Source organism: Aulostomus chinensis, chromosome 21, assembly GCF_037954235.1.
Source record: "Aulostomus chinensis isolate RoL2024-O1b breed Wild chromosome 21, RoL_Achi_v1.0, whole genome shotgun sequence".
In the NCBI taxonomy this organism is placed as follows: Eukaryota; Metazoa; Chordata; class Actinopteri; order Syngnathiformes; family Aulostomidae; genus Aulostomus; species Aulostomus chinensis.
This window is the reverse complement of record NC_141340.1, coordinates 25,008,021-25,027,813: the sequence shown is the minus strand read 5'-3', so window position 1 is coordinate 25,027,813 and position 19,793 is coordinate 25,008,021. Positions and strand designations below refer to the sequence as shown.

General features: G+C 51.2%; 2 protein-coding genes across 2 annotated transcripts in view; one reads left to right on the top strand and one right to left on the bottom strand.

Annotated features, from left to right (window-relative positions):
* Positions 1–382: 382 nt before the first annotated feature.
* On the bottom strand, positions 383–5,317 carry LOC147242102 (uncharacterized). The gene is made up of 5 exons (XM_086191601.1): positions 5,220–5,317; positions 1,650–1,758; positions 1,229–1,348; positions 954–1,032; positions 383–575 (listed from the first exon to the last, which is right to left on the bottom strand). The coding sequence occupies exons 1-5, from the start codon at positions 5,315–5,317 to the stop codon at positions 484–486; spliced, it is 498 nt and encodes a 165-aa protein (XP_086047727.1). The 3' UTR covers positions 383–483.
* A 2,408-nt stretch (positions 5,318–7,725) lies between these two features.
* pde1ca (phosphodiesterase 1C, calmodulin-dependent a) overlaps positions 7,726–19,793 on the top strand; it is a 45,807-nt gene continuing 33,739 nt past the window's right edge. The window contains exons 1-7 of the mRNA XM_086191068.1: positions 7,726–7,971; positions 14,098–14,148; positions 14,240–14,399; positions 17,166–17,279; positions 17,417–17,599; positions 18,528–18,594; positions 18,962–19,078. Coding sequence (XP_086047194.1) covers positions 7,887–7,971; positions 14,098–14,148; positions 14,240–14,399; positions 17,166–17,279; positions 17,417–17,599; positions 18,528–18,594; positions 18,962–19,078 — 777 coding nt within the window. The 5' untranslated portion in view covers positions 7,726–7,886. The remainder of the gene's footprint in view (positions 7,972–14,097; positions 14,149–14,239; positions 14,400–17,165; positions 17,280–17,416; positions 17,600–18,527; positions 18,595–18,961; positions 19,079–19,793) is intronic.

Below are 19,793 nucleotides of genomic sequence, written 5' to 3'. Positions count from 1 at the left end.
CGGGAGGGGCCATGGACGACCCCTCCTCCAGCGAGGCAGGGCTCTCACCAACAGTGTCAACTTTGATCTTTAGATAAATTAAAGTCATCAAAGGAGAATCTTTTATCTTCCTCTGACATGAAGAGAAGCTTGAAGGACAAACGCACTTTTTAGCACTTTAACCTCTAAGTTTCAGATCAAAACAAGTGCAGTCACATGTACTTCAGGTTCAGCTGAGTATGAACGTAGTCTGTGGAAGTACTTCATGCTGAGCAACAAGCACCACCACATGAGCACACCTGCCGTTGTAACAATGCTCAACTATACTAGTGCTAACCATAATTATTAGCAGTTGAGAATTTGCTGTAACAGAGAGAGACTTTTCATAGGATTTGGAATGAAATGTTTATTTTCTCTATGAATGTGAGTGATCCATGTAAACAGGAAGTGAACTCAGTTTGCTGGGACTTCTCAACCAAAGATGAAGAGCAGGACGCACTCGGGTCAGTAGACGGTGCAGTTCGCCGAGGAGCGCTGGGTACACAGGAAGTCGCTGGTGATCTCTTTATAACCACTGGCTGTGGTGAGACCACTTCCTGTTTGACACATGACGGGAGAAACATGTATGATGAGTCTGTCCACATGTGACGACCAGAAGCAACAGAACCACACCAGATGTACAATTTACACTTAGTCCATTTATATGGACGCTATCTCTACTGTACTATCAGATGTTCTGGAGAACAAGTGTGTGTGAGTGAGTGAGTGAGTGAGTGAGTGTGAGAGAGAGAGAGAGAGAGACAGAGAGAAAACTTTTGCCAGCACGTCTCACAATCATCAGCTAACAGAGTTTAACCCATTCATCAGTCTTCCTGGACCGTCATGTGTGTAGAACTACATTTCCCTGCAGCGCCGCATGTTGTGACTCGAGTGTGCTGGCTATCAGCGTCAGGCGTGAGCGGCAGGCCTCTCACCTTCCATCAGGTTGTAGAGGTTGCAGTAGTTTGTGCCGTGATCTCTAACGGCGTACCAGCTCTCAGAGATGGACATGGCCTGGAACAAGAGTTATATATATGTGTGGTAAGGGAACACTTAATATGACACAGAGAGGAAACAGGGAGGAAACAGAGAGGAGACAGACAGGAGAAACAGGAAGTAAACAGAAAAAAGGAAGTAAACAGAAAGGAAACCCTCATGAAAAAGTAAAAAAAACCATGATGGAGTGATTTCAGAGGAGAGAAAAACTCACCAGAATGTGACAATAAGAGAAGAAATGATAAGAGACCAGCCGGAAGTTGATGTCGTCCACATCTCGTTTGGAGGGGGAGGTGTGCTTGGCTGCTATGAAATGGACTGATGCTGACTGCAGCTGCACACACACACACACACACACACACACACATACACACAGCATAAACCTCCACTTTTACATTCATATCATTATATCATGTACAGTAATAGTAGCAGTTGCAGCAGTACTATGTGTGCAGTGTTTGTTGCACAAATACTTCTTCAGAAGGTGTGTGTGTGTGTGTGTGTGTGTGTATGTTATACTGGTACATAATATCATTCACAGTCAATAACACACACACATACACACATATACACACACACAAACACACACATAGGCACACACACATACACACATATGCACACATACACACACACACCTTGTACAGACACTTCTGTCCTCCTGTGCTGCAGCCTGCCGCCCCACCCCAGTTCTTGATCTGCATCACCAGGGACTCATAAACCACCTGACAGGGAATCTCAACGTACCTGGATGACAAAAAAAACACCTGGGTTAATCATGGCGCTCTCAGCTGGTCTCACCTGTAAAACACACACAGGTGTCACACACGGTTGAACGGATTTGAGTGGCTATTTAAGTTGATCTGTAACTAGACTGCCATCTAGTGGCCATTTGCCACCTTGGCTGAAAGCTTTGCTGTGGGCGTTGTGCGAGGCTGAGACACGACTGATTTCACGACAGGGTTTTTAATTTTGTTTATAAGTCAGAGAGTCCATGAGGATCCAGTGCCAGCAAGGTCAGGGCCTCAGCAGTGTCAGGGCTCCAGCGAGGTCAGGGCCTCAACAGGGTCAGGGCTCCAGCGAGGTCAGGGCCTCAGCAGTGTCAGGGCCTCAGCGAGGTCAGGGCCTCAACAGGGTCAGGGCTCCAGCGAGGTCAGGGCCTCAGCAGTGTCAGGGCCTCAGCGAGGTCAGGGCCTCAACAGGGTCAGGGCCTCAGCAGGGTCAGGGCCTCAGCAGTGTCAGGGCTCCAGCGAGGTCAGGGCCTCAGCAGTGTCAGGGCTCCAGCGAGGTCAGGGCCTCAGCAGGGTCAGGGCCTCAGCAGGGTTCAGGGCTCCAGCAAGGTCAGGGCCTCAGCAGTGTCAGGGCTCCAGCGAGGTCAGGGCCTCAGCAGTGCCAGGGCTCCAGCGAGGTCAGGGCCTCAGCAGTGCCAGGGCTCCAGCGAGGTCAGGGCCTCAGCAGGCTCAGGGCCTCAGCAGGGTCAGGGCCTCAGCAGGGTTCAGGGCTCCAGCAAGGTCAGGGCCTCAGCAGGGTCAGGGCCTCAGCAGTGTCAGGGCTCCAGCAAGGTCAGGGCCTCAGCAGTGTCAGGGCTCCAGCGAGGTCAGGGCCTCAACAGGGTCAGGGCCTCAGCAGTGTCAGGACTCCAGCGAGGTCAGGGCCTCAACAGGGTCAGGGCCTCAGCAGGGTCAGGGCTCCAGTGAGGTCAGGGCCTCAGCAGGCTCAGGGCCTCAGCAGGGTCAGGGCCTCAGCGAGGTCAGGACCTCAGCAGGGTCAGGGCCTCAGCGAGGTCCGGGCCTCAGCAGGCTCAGGGCCTCAGCGAGGTCAGGGCCTCAGCAGGCTCAAGGCCTCAGCAGGGTCAGGGCCTCAGCGGGGTCAGGGCCTCAGCAGGCTCAAGGCCTCAGCAGGGTCAGGGCCTCAGCGGGGTCAGGGCCTCAGCAGGCTCAAGGCCTCAGCGAGGTCAGGGCCTCAGCAGGCTCAGGGCCTCAGCGAGGTCAGGGCCTCAGCAGGCTCAAGGCCTCAGCGGGGTCAGGGCCTCAGCGAGGTCAGGGCCTCAGCAGGCTCAAGGCCTCAGCAGGGTCAGGGCCTCAGCGGGGTCAGGGCCTCAGCAGGCTCAAGGCCTCAGCGAGGTCAGGGCCTCAGCAGGCTCAGGGCCTCAGCGAGGTCAGGGCCTCAGCAGGCTCAAGGCCTCAGCGGGGTCAGGGCCTCAGCGAGGTCAGGACCTCAGCAGGGTCAGGGCCTCAGCGAGGTCAGGGCCTCAGCGAGGTCAGGACCTCAGCAGGGTCAGGGCCTCAGCGAGGTCAGGGCCTCAGCGAGGTCCGGGCCTCAGCAGGGTCAGGGCCTCAGCGAGGTCAGGGCCTCAGCAGGCTCAAGGCCTCAGCAGGGTCAGGGCCTCAGCCGGGTCAGGGCCTCAGCAGGCTCAAGGCCTCAGCAGGGTCAGGGCCTCAGCGGGGTCAGGGCCTCAGCAGGGTCAGGGCCTCAGCGAGGTCAGGGCCTCAGCAGGCTCAAGGCCTCAGCAGGGTCAGGGCCTCATGACCTCAGCAGGGTCGGGGCCTCATCAGGGTCGGGGCTCCAGCAGGTGTGGAGGGGAGGAAGAACTGGACTCACTGGACCCCACCAGCTGTGAAGGGGATTTCTGAGGGTGTTGATGTGGACCTGGTGCTTTTCTGTGTTACCGTGAGAGCATCAGGGGCGATGTTGGACTCAGGTTTTGGCTCAGGAACGCTGCAACAGGCTTTCTGTTCTGAGCCCGGGCCGGACCAGAGTCCTGGAGCAGTCAAGGAAAGTGGGTCAGTTGTGCCATTCAGACAGAAGAGAAGCATGGTTGTGGAATATTGAGCGTGTGGCCAGATAAAGTTGCTTTTGTTAGCGTTCAGTCTCTGTTAGCCTCAAGCTAAACACACGTGGCTGGCTCTTACTGCACTCTGGAGACACAGAGAAGTAAAACACAGCGCAGGGCGAAGTATCACTTTAATCTCCTGCAGGTCTCCAACTGTGGGCCATAAATGGACTCTGGAGAACCCAGATGTGGACATGGGACATGATGGACGACTTCTGTGGATACTTCAGCCATTATCTTGCCAGGACCTGTTGGGACTGGAGGAGAAGAGGGAACCCGGTTCTGGGGCTCGGATACTAAACATGGCTCTGTTTACATGGAGGGAAAGGATTTCTGATTAAACTGAGCTCATTTACAGATGTTCTGTGGTGAGCGAGGGTGATTGAGGGTCTCGTATCTGGCCCGTTCTCACTGAGTGTGTAAATGAATGCATTTATCTGGAGCCTGTGAGTTCATATATGAGTGAAATGTAATTGAATAAAACCTCTGGCAGTACTGGTGGAAGGACAAATGAGTCGAGCTGTGACCTTTGACCTGCAGTGTGTTGGTTAGTCGGCCCATTGGTGATTAAGACCAGTTGCTCAGTTGATGACAGGACGATATTCACTCCTTTTTAACTGGTGTGACATCTCCAGTTGCACCCCCAGTGTTCCATCATCAGCACTGGGTTTGTCATGATGTCATAGTGCCCCCTGCTGGCAAAGCTTGGTCCCTCCACATAGGAGGGGGTTGAGCTGTGATTGTGTCTGATCCTCACCAGCCTCCTCACTCTTCTTCATGCTCTCACTAACACTCCACCCGATGGTGTCTTCACCACAGCGGCCATTTTAACACCAGCAAGCGGGGGTGCTGCCGAGGCGTCGGTGCACAGTTATTAACGGAATATCTGACGACTTGATCTGATGTCAGGATGGAAAGGTCACGTTCATGCTGCTGTTTATTAAGTCAAGTTTTACTTGTGGAAACTGACTTTGATTCCTTTGCTGTAGCTCAGCTGTGGGTTTTTGGTTGTTTTTATTGTGCCTAAAACGCACATTAGCTTGAGTCACGTTTCTGTCATTTGATTATTGTACATTTTAGTTTCCGTTGCTGAAATGTTGAAAAGAGTCACAACCTTTGTTGTAGTTTTGGTCTTCAATCTGATATATAACTTGTCTGACAACACAGTGACACTGCAGCGTTTGCTGAGGACCTGAACTCACCTCGCCGGACCAGAAACGAGCCACTTTGTTATGTAAACCACAAGATTTCATGATGAATACAATAAACTAAATGAAATTATTCTGTCAGATTCTTTTCAGTTTTGATTTGACAATGATTATGAAAAATTAGCGATAAAGATAGCAATTACATGGATAAAAGAAATATACTATACCATTCTACTTTGCACTGGGCGTGCAGAGGTCCAGCGCCACAAAGCTGAGAGGCTCCAGCTGCTAGGAGGACGGCGAGGACCCAGCCGAGTGAAGACATCCTGCCTCGGCAAGGGTCTCTCTGGGCCAACACTCAAAGGCAAAAAAAATCAATCACAAGACGATCATGTGCGTTTTGAGAAAGGAAAACAGCCCAAATTCAATTATCTCAGAGGAAAAAAAGGCTGCAGGCGTCTCTGGTCCACAGAGACACCTGCAGGTTCACTGGGGTATCGACCGACCACTGGCAGGTCAGATGGGTCCGGCTCAGGACCACGACAGCTCTGCACCGTCTCACGAAGCATTGTGGTTCCATCTCTGAGAAGTACAGCATCTGTCGTTCCTGAACAGAAGCAGAGTTCTTCTCAAAGACGGATCGGCCCGAACTTCTGTTCCTGCGCGCTGCTCGCAAGTCTCTTAAAGGGAAAGTTCAGATTTCTGATTTGTTGCTTCCCAACGATGGTGCTGAGTTCTGCAGGAAGTTTCCGTGAGCCTCAGTCAGCTTGGGACCCCAGTGACCCTGCGTGTGGTTCAGCAGCAGCAGCACTTTAGCTTTTAGCAGCTACAGGAGTGTCCGCCTAAGTGAAGGACTGCAGGTCAACAGGCAGCAGTTCTGAGCTTCGGTGTGTGCAGCTGCCATCTACTCGCCCTGATGTCCTACGAGACAAAGCCTGAGGACAGTTTTACTGGGAACTGGTCTGATCAACTGCAGTGACGCTCCAGTGGAGGGGACAGGAAGTAATGACCTTGAACCAAGCCCCTGGGCTTGTGGCTCGGTTGCAGTTTCCTGTGAGACAAACAGTGTCACGTCTCTTCTTGTGGTCCCTCTGTAAAACACTGTTTTTGGTGAACAAACTTAGCGACTGGAGGCAGCCATCTTGCCCCCCCACCCAGCTTGACCATTAACGTGCCTGTGTGGTCGCATTGATCCGCTGCACGCTGCGTTTCCGTTGGTTGGTTAGTTGATGTGGGTGTAGCGGCAGTCATGTGATGAGATGATCGACGCCGATGTGGATGGTCATCGCGGGCTATCTCGGGCTCCCAGTGTGACGTCGCTCCAGTGTTTGGAGTCACGACCAGAGGCCTCAGCACGTTTCCTCATCCGTGGCCTGAGACAGTCAAATAAAGCACCGCGCAGACAGAGCTTTAAACAGCTTTGATTTCATGCAGCATGGCTCTTTATTGACCGCACGGTGCCTCCTCATGCTACTAGCGTTCTGCTGCGGCCTGAAATAAAACTGCAGAGGTTGATGATTTACTGGCCTGTGATAAATGTGGGCTTTGTCCACAAGACACGAGCCAGATTCCTGCACACGCAGGTCCTCCACACTGGCCCGTCCACTGCGTGACGTTCCCCCCAATGGACCGGGGATGTCATGACTTCTGTAACCTTCTGTTAACACAGTGAGCTGAGCTGTGCTGCTGGCGTCGTTCCTCTTCCAGCCCTTCTCCTCCTCAGAGAGAATAAACCTTCATTTCTGCTCGGCTGCGCGTCACTCCTGACTGTCACATTCTGATAAAAGGCAGCAGGCCACGACTCGTTTCACATTCATTCTTCAGCAGGTGGGAGAAGTAAAGCAGGACGAATGAAGCTGAGGGGTGACAGTTGGACCTCCTCACCCCTCAGCTGTCTCACCCCAGGAGACCAATGTGCACTCCCACGTCTGCGTGTTGGTCCGATGGCTTCCTCCTCCTCCTGTTGGACTAAAACCACTGACAGCAGAAGCCATCAACTTGTTGTTAGACGACTGATATTCACTCAAACATAGAGGGGCCATTGTGTACAAATACTTGCAGGGCAGTGGCGAACCCTTCAGCTCACTCTGTTAGTCAGACGTGACCTCTGACCTCTTGAAGAACAATAGCGCCCTCTGAGGGAACATTCTTCAAATGTGCTGCTGTAAGTTCAGAAATCTTCTCTTGCCGTAGCTCCATTTCAGAGAGAAACGTTCCACCTCTGATAACCGCTGCCTTGCTCTTTACCCCTGCTTGATGTTGCCAGCTTTAATTTATGGGAAGACAAAGAAATAAAGAGACAGCCTCTGTTCAGGTGAGTGGCTCGTCAGACCCACACAAGCACCAGCCGGAGATCAGAGCTGAAGAGATTGCTGATGATGAGGGTTAAAACATCCTGTCACTTTGTCATTTGTACTGAAACTCACAGTGAAAACGGCTGATCGTGAGCAGGCACCTGAAGGCACTGGTGGCATAACTGTGCTGGATGGAGGGGGGAGGGAGGGTGATGCAGAAGAGGAGAGAAATCATCTTGCTTTAACATAGAAGTGGGGATGACCTCAGCTTGCAGGCAGTGGCAGCAAGAGAAAGAGATGGCCGGCTCTTCCTGATGGTAGGATGGAGGTAGGAGAGAAGAGGGAGAGAGGCAGAGTGCTACTGTGTGCAGGATCACATTGGCCTTGAGAAGGAGGAGGATGCTAGCGTGCGTCCTAACACGCCTGCTGAAGCCTCCACTGTTCCTCCAGTCTCCAGTGGGACTGCCAGCACTGCCAGGGTTACTGCCACTCGGGGGGGAAAGCCTCTGGATTCACTGCTCTCCCGGGAGACAGAGCTTTGTTCTCCAGTCATCCACAGATAGACAGCAGAGAGCAGCGGCGTGCAGAGCAGGAGCCACCATGACAGCACCAACCTTTAGAAAGCAGGGATTTAAAAAGTGTCGGAGCGCCACTTTCAGCATTGATGGCTTTAGCTTCACCATTGGTAAGAGATTGTTTGTAAAAGTGTGTGTGTGTGTGTGTGTGTGTGTGTGTGTGTGTGTGTGTGTGTGTGTGTGTGTGTGTGTGTGTGTGTGTGTGTGTGTGCCAAAGAAAGGGTGGGAGGTTGGGATTGGTGATATTGTTTCTGAACAGATGGCGTTCTTTACTCAAGGTTTATTATATTTGAACTACAGGTGCTCCCCCCACCCCCTCCCTCTCTCTCTCTACTGTCACCAGCATCCACCCTCATCGGAAAAAACCTAAGAACAGAACTGTTCTGTCTTAATATAACATAGGTGCACCGATTAACTGGCGCCTAGTAGAGGGTAGGAAGTGCTCAGGTCCAGGCTAGTTAGCTTAGCCCAATGGCTGGTAGTGGGTGGGAAGTGTTAGCATCAGCTAGTTCAGGTCCAGGCTAGTTAGCTTAGCTTAATAGCTGGTAGTGGTTGGGAAGTGTTAGCATCAGCTAGTTCAGGTCCAGGCTGGTTAGCTTAGCCCAATAGCTGGTAGTGGTTGGGAAGTGTTAGCATCAGCTAGCTCAGGTCCAGGCTGGTTAGCTTAGCCCAATGGCTGGTAGTGGGTGGGAAGTGTTAGCAACAGCTAGCTCAGGTCCAGGCTAGTTAGCTTAGCCCAATGGCTGGTAGTGGGTGGGAAGTGTTAGCATCAGCTAGTTCAGGTCTAGGCTAGATAGCTTAGCCCAATGGCTGGTAGTGGGTGGAAGTGTTAGCATCAGCTAGCTCAGGTCCAGGCTGGTTAGCTTAGCCCAATGGCTGGTAGTGGGTGGGAAGTGTTAGCATCAGCTAGCTCAGGTCCAGGCTAGTTAGCTTAGCCCAATGGCTGGTAGTGGGTGGGAAGTGTTAGCATCAGCTAGCTCAGGTCAAGGTTAGATAACTTAGCCCAATGGCTGGTAGTGGGTGGGAAGTGTTAGCATCAGCTAATTCAGGTCCAGGCTAGTTAGCTTAGCTTAATAGCTGGTAGTGGTTGGGAAGTGTTAGCATCAGCTAATTCAGGTCCAGGCTGGTTAGCTTAGCCCAATAGCTGGTAGTGGTTGGGAAGTGTTAGCATCAGCTAGCTCAGGTCCAGGCTGGTTAGCTTAGCCCAATGGCTGGTAGTGGGTGGGAAGTGTTAGCATCAGCTAGCTCAGGTCCAGGCTAGTTAGCTTAGCCCAATGGCTGGTAGTGGTTGGGAAGTGTTAGCATCAGCTAGTTCAGGTCTAGGCTAGATAGCTTAGCCCAATGGCTGGTAGTGGGTGGAAGTGTTAGCATCAGCTAGCTCAGGTCCAGGCTGGTTAGCTTAGCCCAATGTCTGGTAGTGGGTGGAAGTGTTAGCATCAGCTAGCTCAGGTCAAGGCTGGTTAGCTTAGCCCAGTGGCTGGTGGTGGGTGGGAAGTGGAGGCATCAGCTAGTTAAGGTCCAGGCTAGTTATCTTAGCCCAGTGGCTGGTGGTGGGTGGGAAGTGTTAGCATCAGCTAGCTCAGGTCCAGGCTAGTTAGCTTAGCCCAATGGCTGGTAGTGGTTGGGAAGTGTTAGCATCAGCTAGTTCAGGTCTAGGCTAGATAGCTTAGCCCAATGGCTGGTAGTGGGTGGAAGTGTTAGCATCAGCTAGCTCAGGTCCAGGCTGGTTAGCTTAGCCCAATGTCTGGTAGTGGGTGGAAGTGTTAGCATCAGCTAGCTCAGGTCAAGGCTGGTTAGCTTAGCCCAGTGGCTGGTGGTGGGTGGGAAGTGGAGGCATCAGCCAGTTAAGGTCCAGGCTAGTTATCTTAGCCCAATGTCTGGTAGTGGGTGGAAGTGTTAGCATCAGCTAGCTCAGGTCAAGGCTGGTTAGCTTAGCCCAGTGGCTGGTGGTGGGTGGGAAGTGGAGGCATCAGCTAGTTAAGGTCCAGGCTAGTTATCTTAGCCCAGTGGCTGGTGGTGGGTGGGAAGTGGAGGCATCAGCTAGTTAAGGTCCAGGCTAGTTAGCTTAGCCCAATGGCTGGTAGTGGGTGGAAGTGTTAGCATCAGCTAGCTCAGGTCCAGGCTAGTTAGCTTAGCCCAATGGCTGGTAGTGGGTGGGAAGTGTTAGCATCAGCTAGCTCAGGTCCAGGGTGCTGGTGTGTCCAGCAGGAATCCTCCTCCTCCTCATCATCATCAGTAGCAGCAGTCGCTCTTCTAGTCCTCAACAAACCTTTGGTTCTGTTGACCCAAGTTCCAGTGGAGCTTTGGAGGTGCTGCGTCAAATCCCTGCTCCCAGTCAGGAAAGTAGTTCCGGCTACGTGTCTGATTCTACCACTACAACGTCTCCTCATGTTAAACTGGTATTCATCACCAAGGTTACACACAACCCTCCTGCTATTAATGCAGGCAGAGACGGAGCTACGCTAACACTTCCCACCCACTACCAGTCATTGTGCTAAGCTAACTAGCCTGGGTCTCATCTCTCTAGAGAAGCGTCTCTGTCCTCTTGTCTGGTTGTGAGGACAATGACAGCAAGCTTACTTCCCAAAAAGTCTGTGTGTTCAGGCTGGTGCGCTTCATTCATGAACTACAGAAGCAACTTCCCTCCTGCTTCCTGTTAGCGTGCCCAGTAGGAATAACCTGCGCACGACCAGTGTGTCCGTGTTTCTGTCAGGATTGTGCTCTTGTCAGCAGCAGTTACAGGAGTGTGGTTTTGCTCAGGTGAAGAGAAGGTGGACCACTCATACAAAGCTGTCATTTGTATACGTTATGGACGGATTACACTGAATGCTGCTGAGGTGCTTTTTGAGTCAACGCTCACGTGTGGTTCTAGGGACTGAGCTGACCGGTGCACGCTTCATGATACTGGACTTTGGACATTGGATACCAATTCATTCAGGCTGTAGATGTGCGTTTCTATAATAAGCTGAGAAACTCAGTCTTTTCTCACAACATTGGGTTTAAGATGTGAAGCTCTAGATATGAGGGTGTGTGTGAGGGACGAGTTTAGCCAGATGTGCCATTCGACATCACTAAGAGCCTCTCATCCTTGACCACAGGCACTGATGACGGCTAATCTGAACATGTGACTGTGATAGTACAAACACCCAGGCTCAGCAGGCTGCCGCCCCACGGCTGCCACTTCCTCCAACAGTCTGACTTTGCTTTTGTAGGTGATTTTTTCAACACTCAATTCATTCCCAAGCCTGACTTTCACCTGTCCGACTCAGAGTTATTATTGTAACCATGACAACAGAAATCTGCGAACCTGACATTGACAGCCACAGTGCAGCCACCACACATGATCCAACATTACTGTCAGGGGAGGCAGATGCGCATAGTTTGGAAGGACGCAACTCCATGTTTAAAGCAGCTGTCATGTAGCGGTCGGGGGCACCTGAGGGGCGGGGGGGGGGCGTGGTAGGTGATGTCATGCAGCGGTCACAGAAGTGCTGCATCATAGAGGCGTTTTGATTTGTGAGTACGTTTAAACATTTAAATAAGAAGATACACACAGGCCAGTGGATGAGGGGCATGTCTGTAGCCACATCAGCAGACCAAACGAGTGTGTTTGTGTGTGTGTTGAATGACTGCTGTCTCTATGGAAACCACAAGAGATGTGAAATGACTGTGACATCATTGTGACTGGTGCAATTAGAAGAGTGAGTGTATGTGTGTGTGTGTGTGTGTGTGTGTGTGTGTGTGTGTGTGTGTGTGTGTGTGTGTGTGTGTGTGTGTGTGTGTGTGAGTGTGTGTGTTGTTAGGGAGCTGAGCTCAGGGAGTCATTATCCCTAATGAAGTGACCTCTGTCACTGAACGTAATCTGGCTGTTCTTTATCTTCTGCTGATTTCTTTAATCAAGGATATTTCCAGATCTCGGCCTGATGACCTGCCCCCCCCCCCCCCCACACACACACACACACACTCACCTTCACACTCTGCTGTCCTACCAGGAATGAGTGACATGTGCTCCAGAACCCCTGGCGCTGACACAGAGGTGCTGCCTCCTCTACTCACACACTCAAACCTCTTCAGCGTCCTGATGATGGAGGTCGCGTTAGACACCACAGAAGGAAAAAACCAAGAGCAGCTAAAAACAGTGATCAGGTCTATATTTACACTCACCTGACTGGTCACTCATGGCAACCAGGTGCTGGGACACCAAACATAAGACAGTCACAATGTCATAATGTCACCATACAATTATCATATAGGCGGCCCAGTGGAGCAGTGGTCCTCCCTGTGGCCCCCAGCAAGAAGGTTGTGGGTGGAGCCCCGGCTGCAGCACGGGGTCTTTCTGGGTGAGTCTCCATGTTCTCCCTGTTCCTGCTGGGTTCTCTCTGGTACTCCAGCTTCCTCCACAGTCCAAAGACATCAAGAGGGACCAGGTTAATCCAGACTCTAAATTGACCGTAGGCGTGGCTGGGAGAGACAATGGTTGTCTGTCTCTATGTGTTGGCCCTGCCATGGACTGGTGACCTGTCCAGGGGGAAGGCTGCTGGGATAGGCTCCACCCCCACCACCCTCAACAGGAGAAGAGGGAGAAGATGGAGGGATGGAGGGATGGAGGGATGATGGATGGATGGAATGATGGATGATGGAGGGATGATGGATGGATGGATGATGGATGGATGAACAGGTGGATGGATGATGGATGATGGATGAACGGGTGGACGGATGGACAGATGGATGGATGATGGATGGATGGACAGATGGATGGATGATGGATGGATGGACAGATGGGTGGATGATGGATGGATGGATGGATGATGGATGGATGGATGGATGGATGGATGGATGGAGGGATGATGGATGGATGGATGATGGATGGATTGATGGATGGATGGATGGAGGGATGATGGATGGATGGATGATGGATGATGGATGGATGGATGATGGAGGGATGATGGATGGCTGGATGGAAGGATGATGGACAGATGGATGGATGGATGGATGGATGGATGGATGGATGGATGGAAGGATGGATGGATGATGGATGGATGGATGAACGGATGGACGGATGGACAGATGGATGGATGATGGATGGCTGGATGGATGGATGATGGATGGATGATGGATGGCTGGATGGAAGGATGATGGACAGATGGATGGATGATGGATGGCTGGATGGAAGGATGATGGACAGATGGATGGATGATGGATGGCTGGATGGAAGGATGATGGACAGATGGATGGATGATGGATGGCTGGATGGAAGGATGATGGACAGATGGATGGATGGTGGAATTATCAAGTACAAAATAATATGCAATAACTATCTAAGAGCAACATTCAGGTCAGGTTTTACATGGGGACTGATGGGTTCTGTGTACTGAGTGTGTACGACCACTAAAGGGACTCCAACAGAGGCTCCAGATTTCTGCTGATGTCACAGATTTCTCCATCAGCTGGGTGAGAGCGCTGATATCAGAGGCTCAGCCCATGTACTTACTTTCATGTCATAATAGGAAATTCAGTGTGTTTGACCAGTGATCAATACATCAATATATAGATCAGCGATTGGTACCAAGTGGATCTTTTCACTGTGACATCAGAATTCACCAGACTGACTCATCCAGTTAAACCAGTTCAGTTTCATCAACATATTTCAGCAGGTGTGTTTCATGCCTACTTCTGATGTGTGGCCCCTCCCTCCCTGAATCTATCCAGCCAGTGGGGTCCAAAGAGGAACCCTGCTGGGTCCCTGAAGAACTGTGTTGGTCCCATGAGGAACCTTGGTGGTCCAATGAGGAATGGTGTTGATCCTATGAAGAACCGTGTAGGTGCTCTGAGGAACCTTATTGATCCTCTGAGGAACCATGTTGGTCCTCTGAGTGCTGGTCCTCTGAGGAACCATGTGGGTCCTCTGAGGAACTGTGTGGGTCCTCTGAGAAGCCATGTGGGTCATCTGAGAAGCCATGTTGGTCCTCTGAGAAGCCATGTTGGTCCTCTGAGGGTTGGTACTCGGAGGAACCGTGTTGGCCCCCGCTGGAGCTGCCCTGTGATTACTGTAGTTCAACACTGGACACCATGGTGCTACTTGGTTCCAGTGGTTCTGGAAATCTGGGTTGACACCATCACGTGTGTCCAGACAAGGTTTCTGGTGGTAGCACGAGGACCCCATGAGGAGGAGAGCCACAGCTGCGAAGCCCTGAATCACATGGTGTTGGGTTCATGTTGTCTCTTCTTCCTTGCAGTCGCCAACGAGGCCAGTGAGAAAAGCAGCCGCCCGCTGGCCCGCTTCACACGTAGGTCCTACACTCGGGTTCGGCCGGTGAGGTGCATGATGGAGCTTCAGGGTGGTTCAGATATGTGAGGATGTTTGTTTGCACCGGTCAGGCTCACGCTCCCAGAATGTCCTGAGCACCGCCGTCACGGCCCACGCTGACATCTCAGACCACAAAGGGATTCTGGTCGATCCTCGGAGTGCCGAGGAGATCCTGGCTGACGATCTGCCCATCCCAGATGCACCGGACGCCATGGAGAAGACGGCCATCAGGTCCGTGAGACACGCATACACACACACACACACACACACACACACACACACACACACACAAATGATGATGATGATGATGGTGATGGTGATGGTGATGATGGTGATGATGATGATGATGATGATGATGATGATGATGATGATGATGGTGATGGTGATGATGGTGATGATGATGATGATGATGATGATGATGATGATGATGATGATGATGATGATGACACAGAGACTTTGTCCTGAGACAAAGACAGAGAGACAGAAGGAAAGAGAGGGACAGAGACCAGATCTGATCAGACCAGCACAGAGACCAGTCCCTCATCTGATGCTAGTAGGAGGTCATTGGTAACTCTGACTAGTTCTGTGTCTGTGCTAGGATGAACCTGGAACCTGACTGAATTCTCCAATCAGCTGTTGCTGTGGAGAAGTCCCAGAGCTGTTTAGCAGCTGCTTTCTCCAGAACCTTGGAGAGAAAAGGAAGATGTGATGTTGGTCTGTAGTTGGTAGAACTTCTGGATCCAGGCTTGTTTTTGAGGAGGGTTTAATTCCTGCAACTTTGAAGGACTGAGGGACGGAACCAGATACCAGCACCACATTGATCATATCTAAGAGGGAGGGGCTAACGAGGGGAGAGAGTCTTGGAGCAGCTTAGTTGGGATGGGGTCTAGGAGACAGGTGGAGGTTCAGAGGAGGACATTATTGAACTGAGCTCATGAAGGCTGATGGGAGAAAAACTATCCAAGTGTGTGTCTGGTCCTCCAGCTGCCTCTAAGGTTCTGGGTTCTAGGGGCCATGTTCCTTCCCTATCACTATCACTATCATGTTTCCTTGGATTCATAGTTTTCTGTGTTAGTGGGCCAGTAGAGTCCAGAGTTGTTGCTAAGGTGCTGCTGCTCTATGGATAAAATGATCAGTTTGGGAGGGACTAAGGTGGACAACAGCGTCCTCTGTTACAGTGGGACATGACACTGAATTTAGCACCAATGGAACCACTTCCTTAAATCCAGGTGTGGCCTGATCAGACAAACATCTGGAAACTACAGTTTTCCTGAGTGGAGTGTAGTTGATCAGTCCAAATTCCAAAGTGATTGATTGGTGGTCTGATAAAAGCGTTCTGTGGAAACACAACCAGATGTTCAGCTTCAGTTCCACATGTTAGGAGGAGGTGGAGGTGTGGTTGTGACAGTGAGGGGTTCATGGACAGACTGATGGACACCAGTTGAGTCTAGAAGAGAGAGAAATGCAGTACCAGACTGTGGTTATCAACATCCTCATGAATACTGAAGTCTCCTCCAATCATGACTTGATCTGATTTAGAACTAAACTGATAGAAACTCTGAGGATTCAGATCAGAATCCAGAGTCAGGACCAGGAGGACGGTCCTCAATAATCAATCAGAGAGGCTGGAGAGTTTCCAGGCTGGAGGAGACAAACTGAGAATCAGGCTTTCAGATGAATGCAAACTTCTTCTGGTTTGGGATTTATCACTAAACTGGTGTCAACAATGGCAGCAGCGCCACCTCCTGGGCCAGAGCCTGGAGGAATGTGAGTGTTCCTGTGACTGGAGGAGTGGATTCATTCAGACTAGCATCCTCATCGTCACCAGCCAGGTTTCAGTGAGACTCAGCAGGTCAACACAACTGTCAGGTATCACTTCATTCACTGGTTCAGTTTTCAGCCTCAGAGGTCTGATATTCAATCGTCCTCCTCTAATTCTGATCTTCTGTTGAGTTAATTTAGTGGTTGAGTTAACTTGGATCAGGTTTTTCTGATTGACTCCTCTACAGTAGAACTGGAGTGAATAAACTGACGTGGTCGGGGGACAGACACAGTCTCTATGGGGGTGTGGGTGGGTAACTGCCCCCTAGTGGACGTGCAGAGAAGCGTGTAAGACAGCAGCTCTGCTTCCTGGTCTGAACTCTGGGTTCTCAGGGTTCTGGTTCTATTATAAACTGGGTCATACTTCTAGAAATGAGTGCCGTCCCTCCTAATCACACCAGGTCTCCCCCAGAAAGTTTTCCAATAATCAATGAAGCCCACTTGGTTTGCTGGACGCCACCTCGACAGCCAGCGGTTGAACGATGACATGCAGCTAAACATGTGGTCGCTGGTCCTATTAGACAGGGGTCCAGAGACACTACGGGGTCTGACATCGACCTCCGACTGGCGTAGTTGGATGTCATTACTGTCGACGTGAATAATGATTTTATCATATTTACATTGTAGGACAGTGATGACTGCAACAACACAGCTGTCAGTCCACGCGGCGCCTGGAAGACTGGAGGGTTATCAGGTGTGGTTGCCCCTATTTGGGGAGCTCAAGCAGTGTTCTGGCCCCAAAGTCCAGCAGGACTCAGGCACATCTGCCATGTGACTGATCCAGCCGTTACAACACCTGCTCCAGTCTCAAAAAGTCAAATTGATTGAATAAGAATCGTGACGATGTGAGCTTTACTGGTTTTTATCTGGACCCGGGGCACCCAGCTGGACCCGGGACACCCAACTGGACCTGATACTGGTGGGACGTCTGGGCTCTTACTCAGATGAATCATGACCTGGATGATGGAGTGTTGACGGACATTTTGAATTCAATTTGTTGAGTGTTTTCTTGCTATCACTCCATCTTTCCCTGGCTTCTGAGGTGTGTGCACGTGTGTGCACGTGTGTGTGCACGTATATACGTGTGTGTGTGTGTGTGTGTGTGTGTGTGTGTGTGTGTGTGTGTGTGTGTGTCACCGTAAATGAACTGGTTGTGTGAACGTCTTTGTGTTGCAGGTTGAGATGTCTGATAAAGCAGCTGGAGAGGGGCGAGGCATCAGTGGGGGACCTGAAGAAAAACCTGGAGTACGCTGCCTCAGTGCTGGAGTCTCTGTACATCGAGGAGAGCAGGCCAGTGCCACCGAGGAGGGGGGAGAGATCAATAAAAGCTGACGTCACCACTTGTTGCTGTGAGACGGTCACAGCGGTCATGTGACCTGAGGAACCTGCACGTCTAGAGAACTGATGGTTGGTTTTTGCCCCTGCAGGCGGCTCATGGACCCTGATGATGAGCTGAACAACATCCAGTCAGACTCGGTGCCGTCGGAGGTTCGTGACTGGCTGGCGTCCACCTTCACCCGGCAGCGGGGGCTGATGCTGCGTCGCAGCGAAGACAAACCTCGCTTTCGCAGCATTGTCCACGCCGTGCAGGCTGGCATCTTTGTGGAGAGGTCTGCTTCCATTGGTGTGGTTCCCTAGAGTCGCGTGTGTCTTTGCATGGATCAGTTGTATCATTATTCAATCATACCCCAATCAGTGCTGCCAGAGGCCTTGAAGCAACAGCAGAGCTCCACCTCAGTGGAGCCACACGTCCTCCAAGCAAACGCTCAGGGTTCGTTCCTGCACACCAACACACCAAGTGAAGGCAGGAGGGATCAGACCTCTATACTGACCGTAACAACCAGTGATTACTCCCTCTGGCTCATTCAGGCGCAGGAACCTTCAGTAGGTAGAGGAGCACAGCATCGAGCACCACGCTAGCCTGGGGACAACTGCCATCTGTTGGCTCCAGAACTGAGCTCTGCTGTTGCATCTGGAACCCTAAACCAGTGTGAGACATTAGGTCGTTATCACATCAGTCATCTGCTCTTCTGCCACCGCACAAGAATGCAGATCCTGATTGGTTCCTGTGGCTGATGACATTGCTGGCAAAACAGGGGTGTAGAAAATGGCATGTAGCTGTTGCAGAAAAAGACTCAACATCAACAATTAAAGAAGAATCAGCTCATCAGGAGCACCAACCTGACACACATGGCGTAGGTGACACGCAGACAGCACGCAAACTCCACTGAGGCAGCGGGGACTCAGGTGAAGAGGGGGGACACGTCCATGCAGGTGACCCGCTGGGTGTCAGCTGGGTGATTCATGAGCTCGTGTTCGAACATCAGACTTCATCTTTGAGAATTTTGGGCTGTGGCAGCAAAGCAGGAACTGCTCCAGAGGTTTGCAGCGAGGAGAGATTTTAATCTACTCACCAAAGTACAGTGATAGACAACCGTATGTAATATGTGCGATTGTCCCAGTATGTGATGTTCTGAGTTATATTTGGCAGAAAGTGACCAGTGTGTGTGTGTGTGTGTGTGTGTGTGTGTGTGTCAGGATGTACAGGAGAACCTCCAACATGGCCGGCCTCAGTTATCCTCCTAATGTCATCACTGTGCTGAAGGTATTTATGTGTTTGTAGTTTCTAAATGATTCATACAAGTACACAGTTAGTACTTTGGACTGGCGTATCAGCCCCCCATCCCCCCCCCACGGTGCGGTGACTCACCAGCTACACAGAACAGAGCAGCAGGTTTTTCACCTCTGGGTACTAAATGGTTCTGTCACACGTGTTACCTGTGAACGCCATCGAAGAGACATGGGCTCCTCCTGACGAGCAGGCCCAGGGTGAGTCAAACACACCTGCGTTCAGGTCTGGATGAGCCCCCTTCATCAGGGTGTGACTGACCCCCTGATGAAGAGTAGCTGCTTGTCTTGAGGTGTGAATGAGCAGACTTGTAACTATAACACCTTCTGTTTGTCTCTCACAGCATGTGGACGTGTGGTCCTTCGACGTGTTCGCCCTGAATGACGCCAGCGGAGACCACGCCCTGAAGTTCGTCTTCTATGAGCTGCTCACCAGATACGACCTGATCAATCGATTCAAGGTTCGCTTTCATCACGTTTGTTGAAGAAACATCCAGAGACTTTTATCCAGCGTTGAAGTTTCCTGTTCTATCGTGCTGGAACACGAGACCTTAGAGGAGTGGGGAAGAGTAGAACATGTTCACAGTCATATGGAGACAAACAAGCAGGTCCTGGTTTACTGGACAATGTTCAGAGAACCAGCTCATCTCTGTGGGTTAGGGTCTGCCTGTGTCTGTGATGGTGGAGGAGAAACACGCAGATACAGCGAGGACATGCAAACACACACACACACACACACACATGGCCTGGGAATGCTGGGACTTGAACCTGGGACCTTCTGAGGCACCATGCCACCTCCCTCCCTCTCAAAGTGCAAGATCTGGCCAAAGCAATGGGAAATAGACCTGAGAGGTGTGAAACACCAGTCACCAATGACATCTGACCTGAAACAAAACAGAACAAAACCACTAGCTGGTTCAGGTGCTAATGTGGAGGACAGGATCAAGACACAGGTGTAAGATGGGGAAGTCTCTTTATTCACGACGACGCTACTACATCGTAGTCAGAGATGTCTTCCAACACTCCAGAGCGTGACATCCCTGTGTGTGTGTGTGTGTGTGTGTGTGTGTGTGTGTGTGTGTGTGTGTGTGTGTGTGTGTGTGTGTGGTGTACTTTGCTCGTTTCCCAGATGTCTCCTGTTTTTGTTGGGTTGACATGTTTAGTGTCGGTACAGGT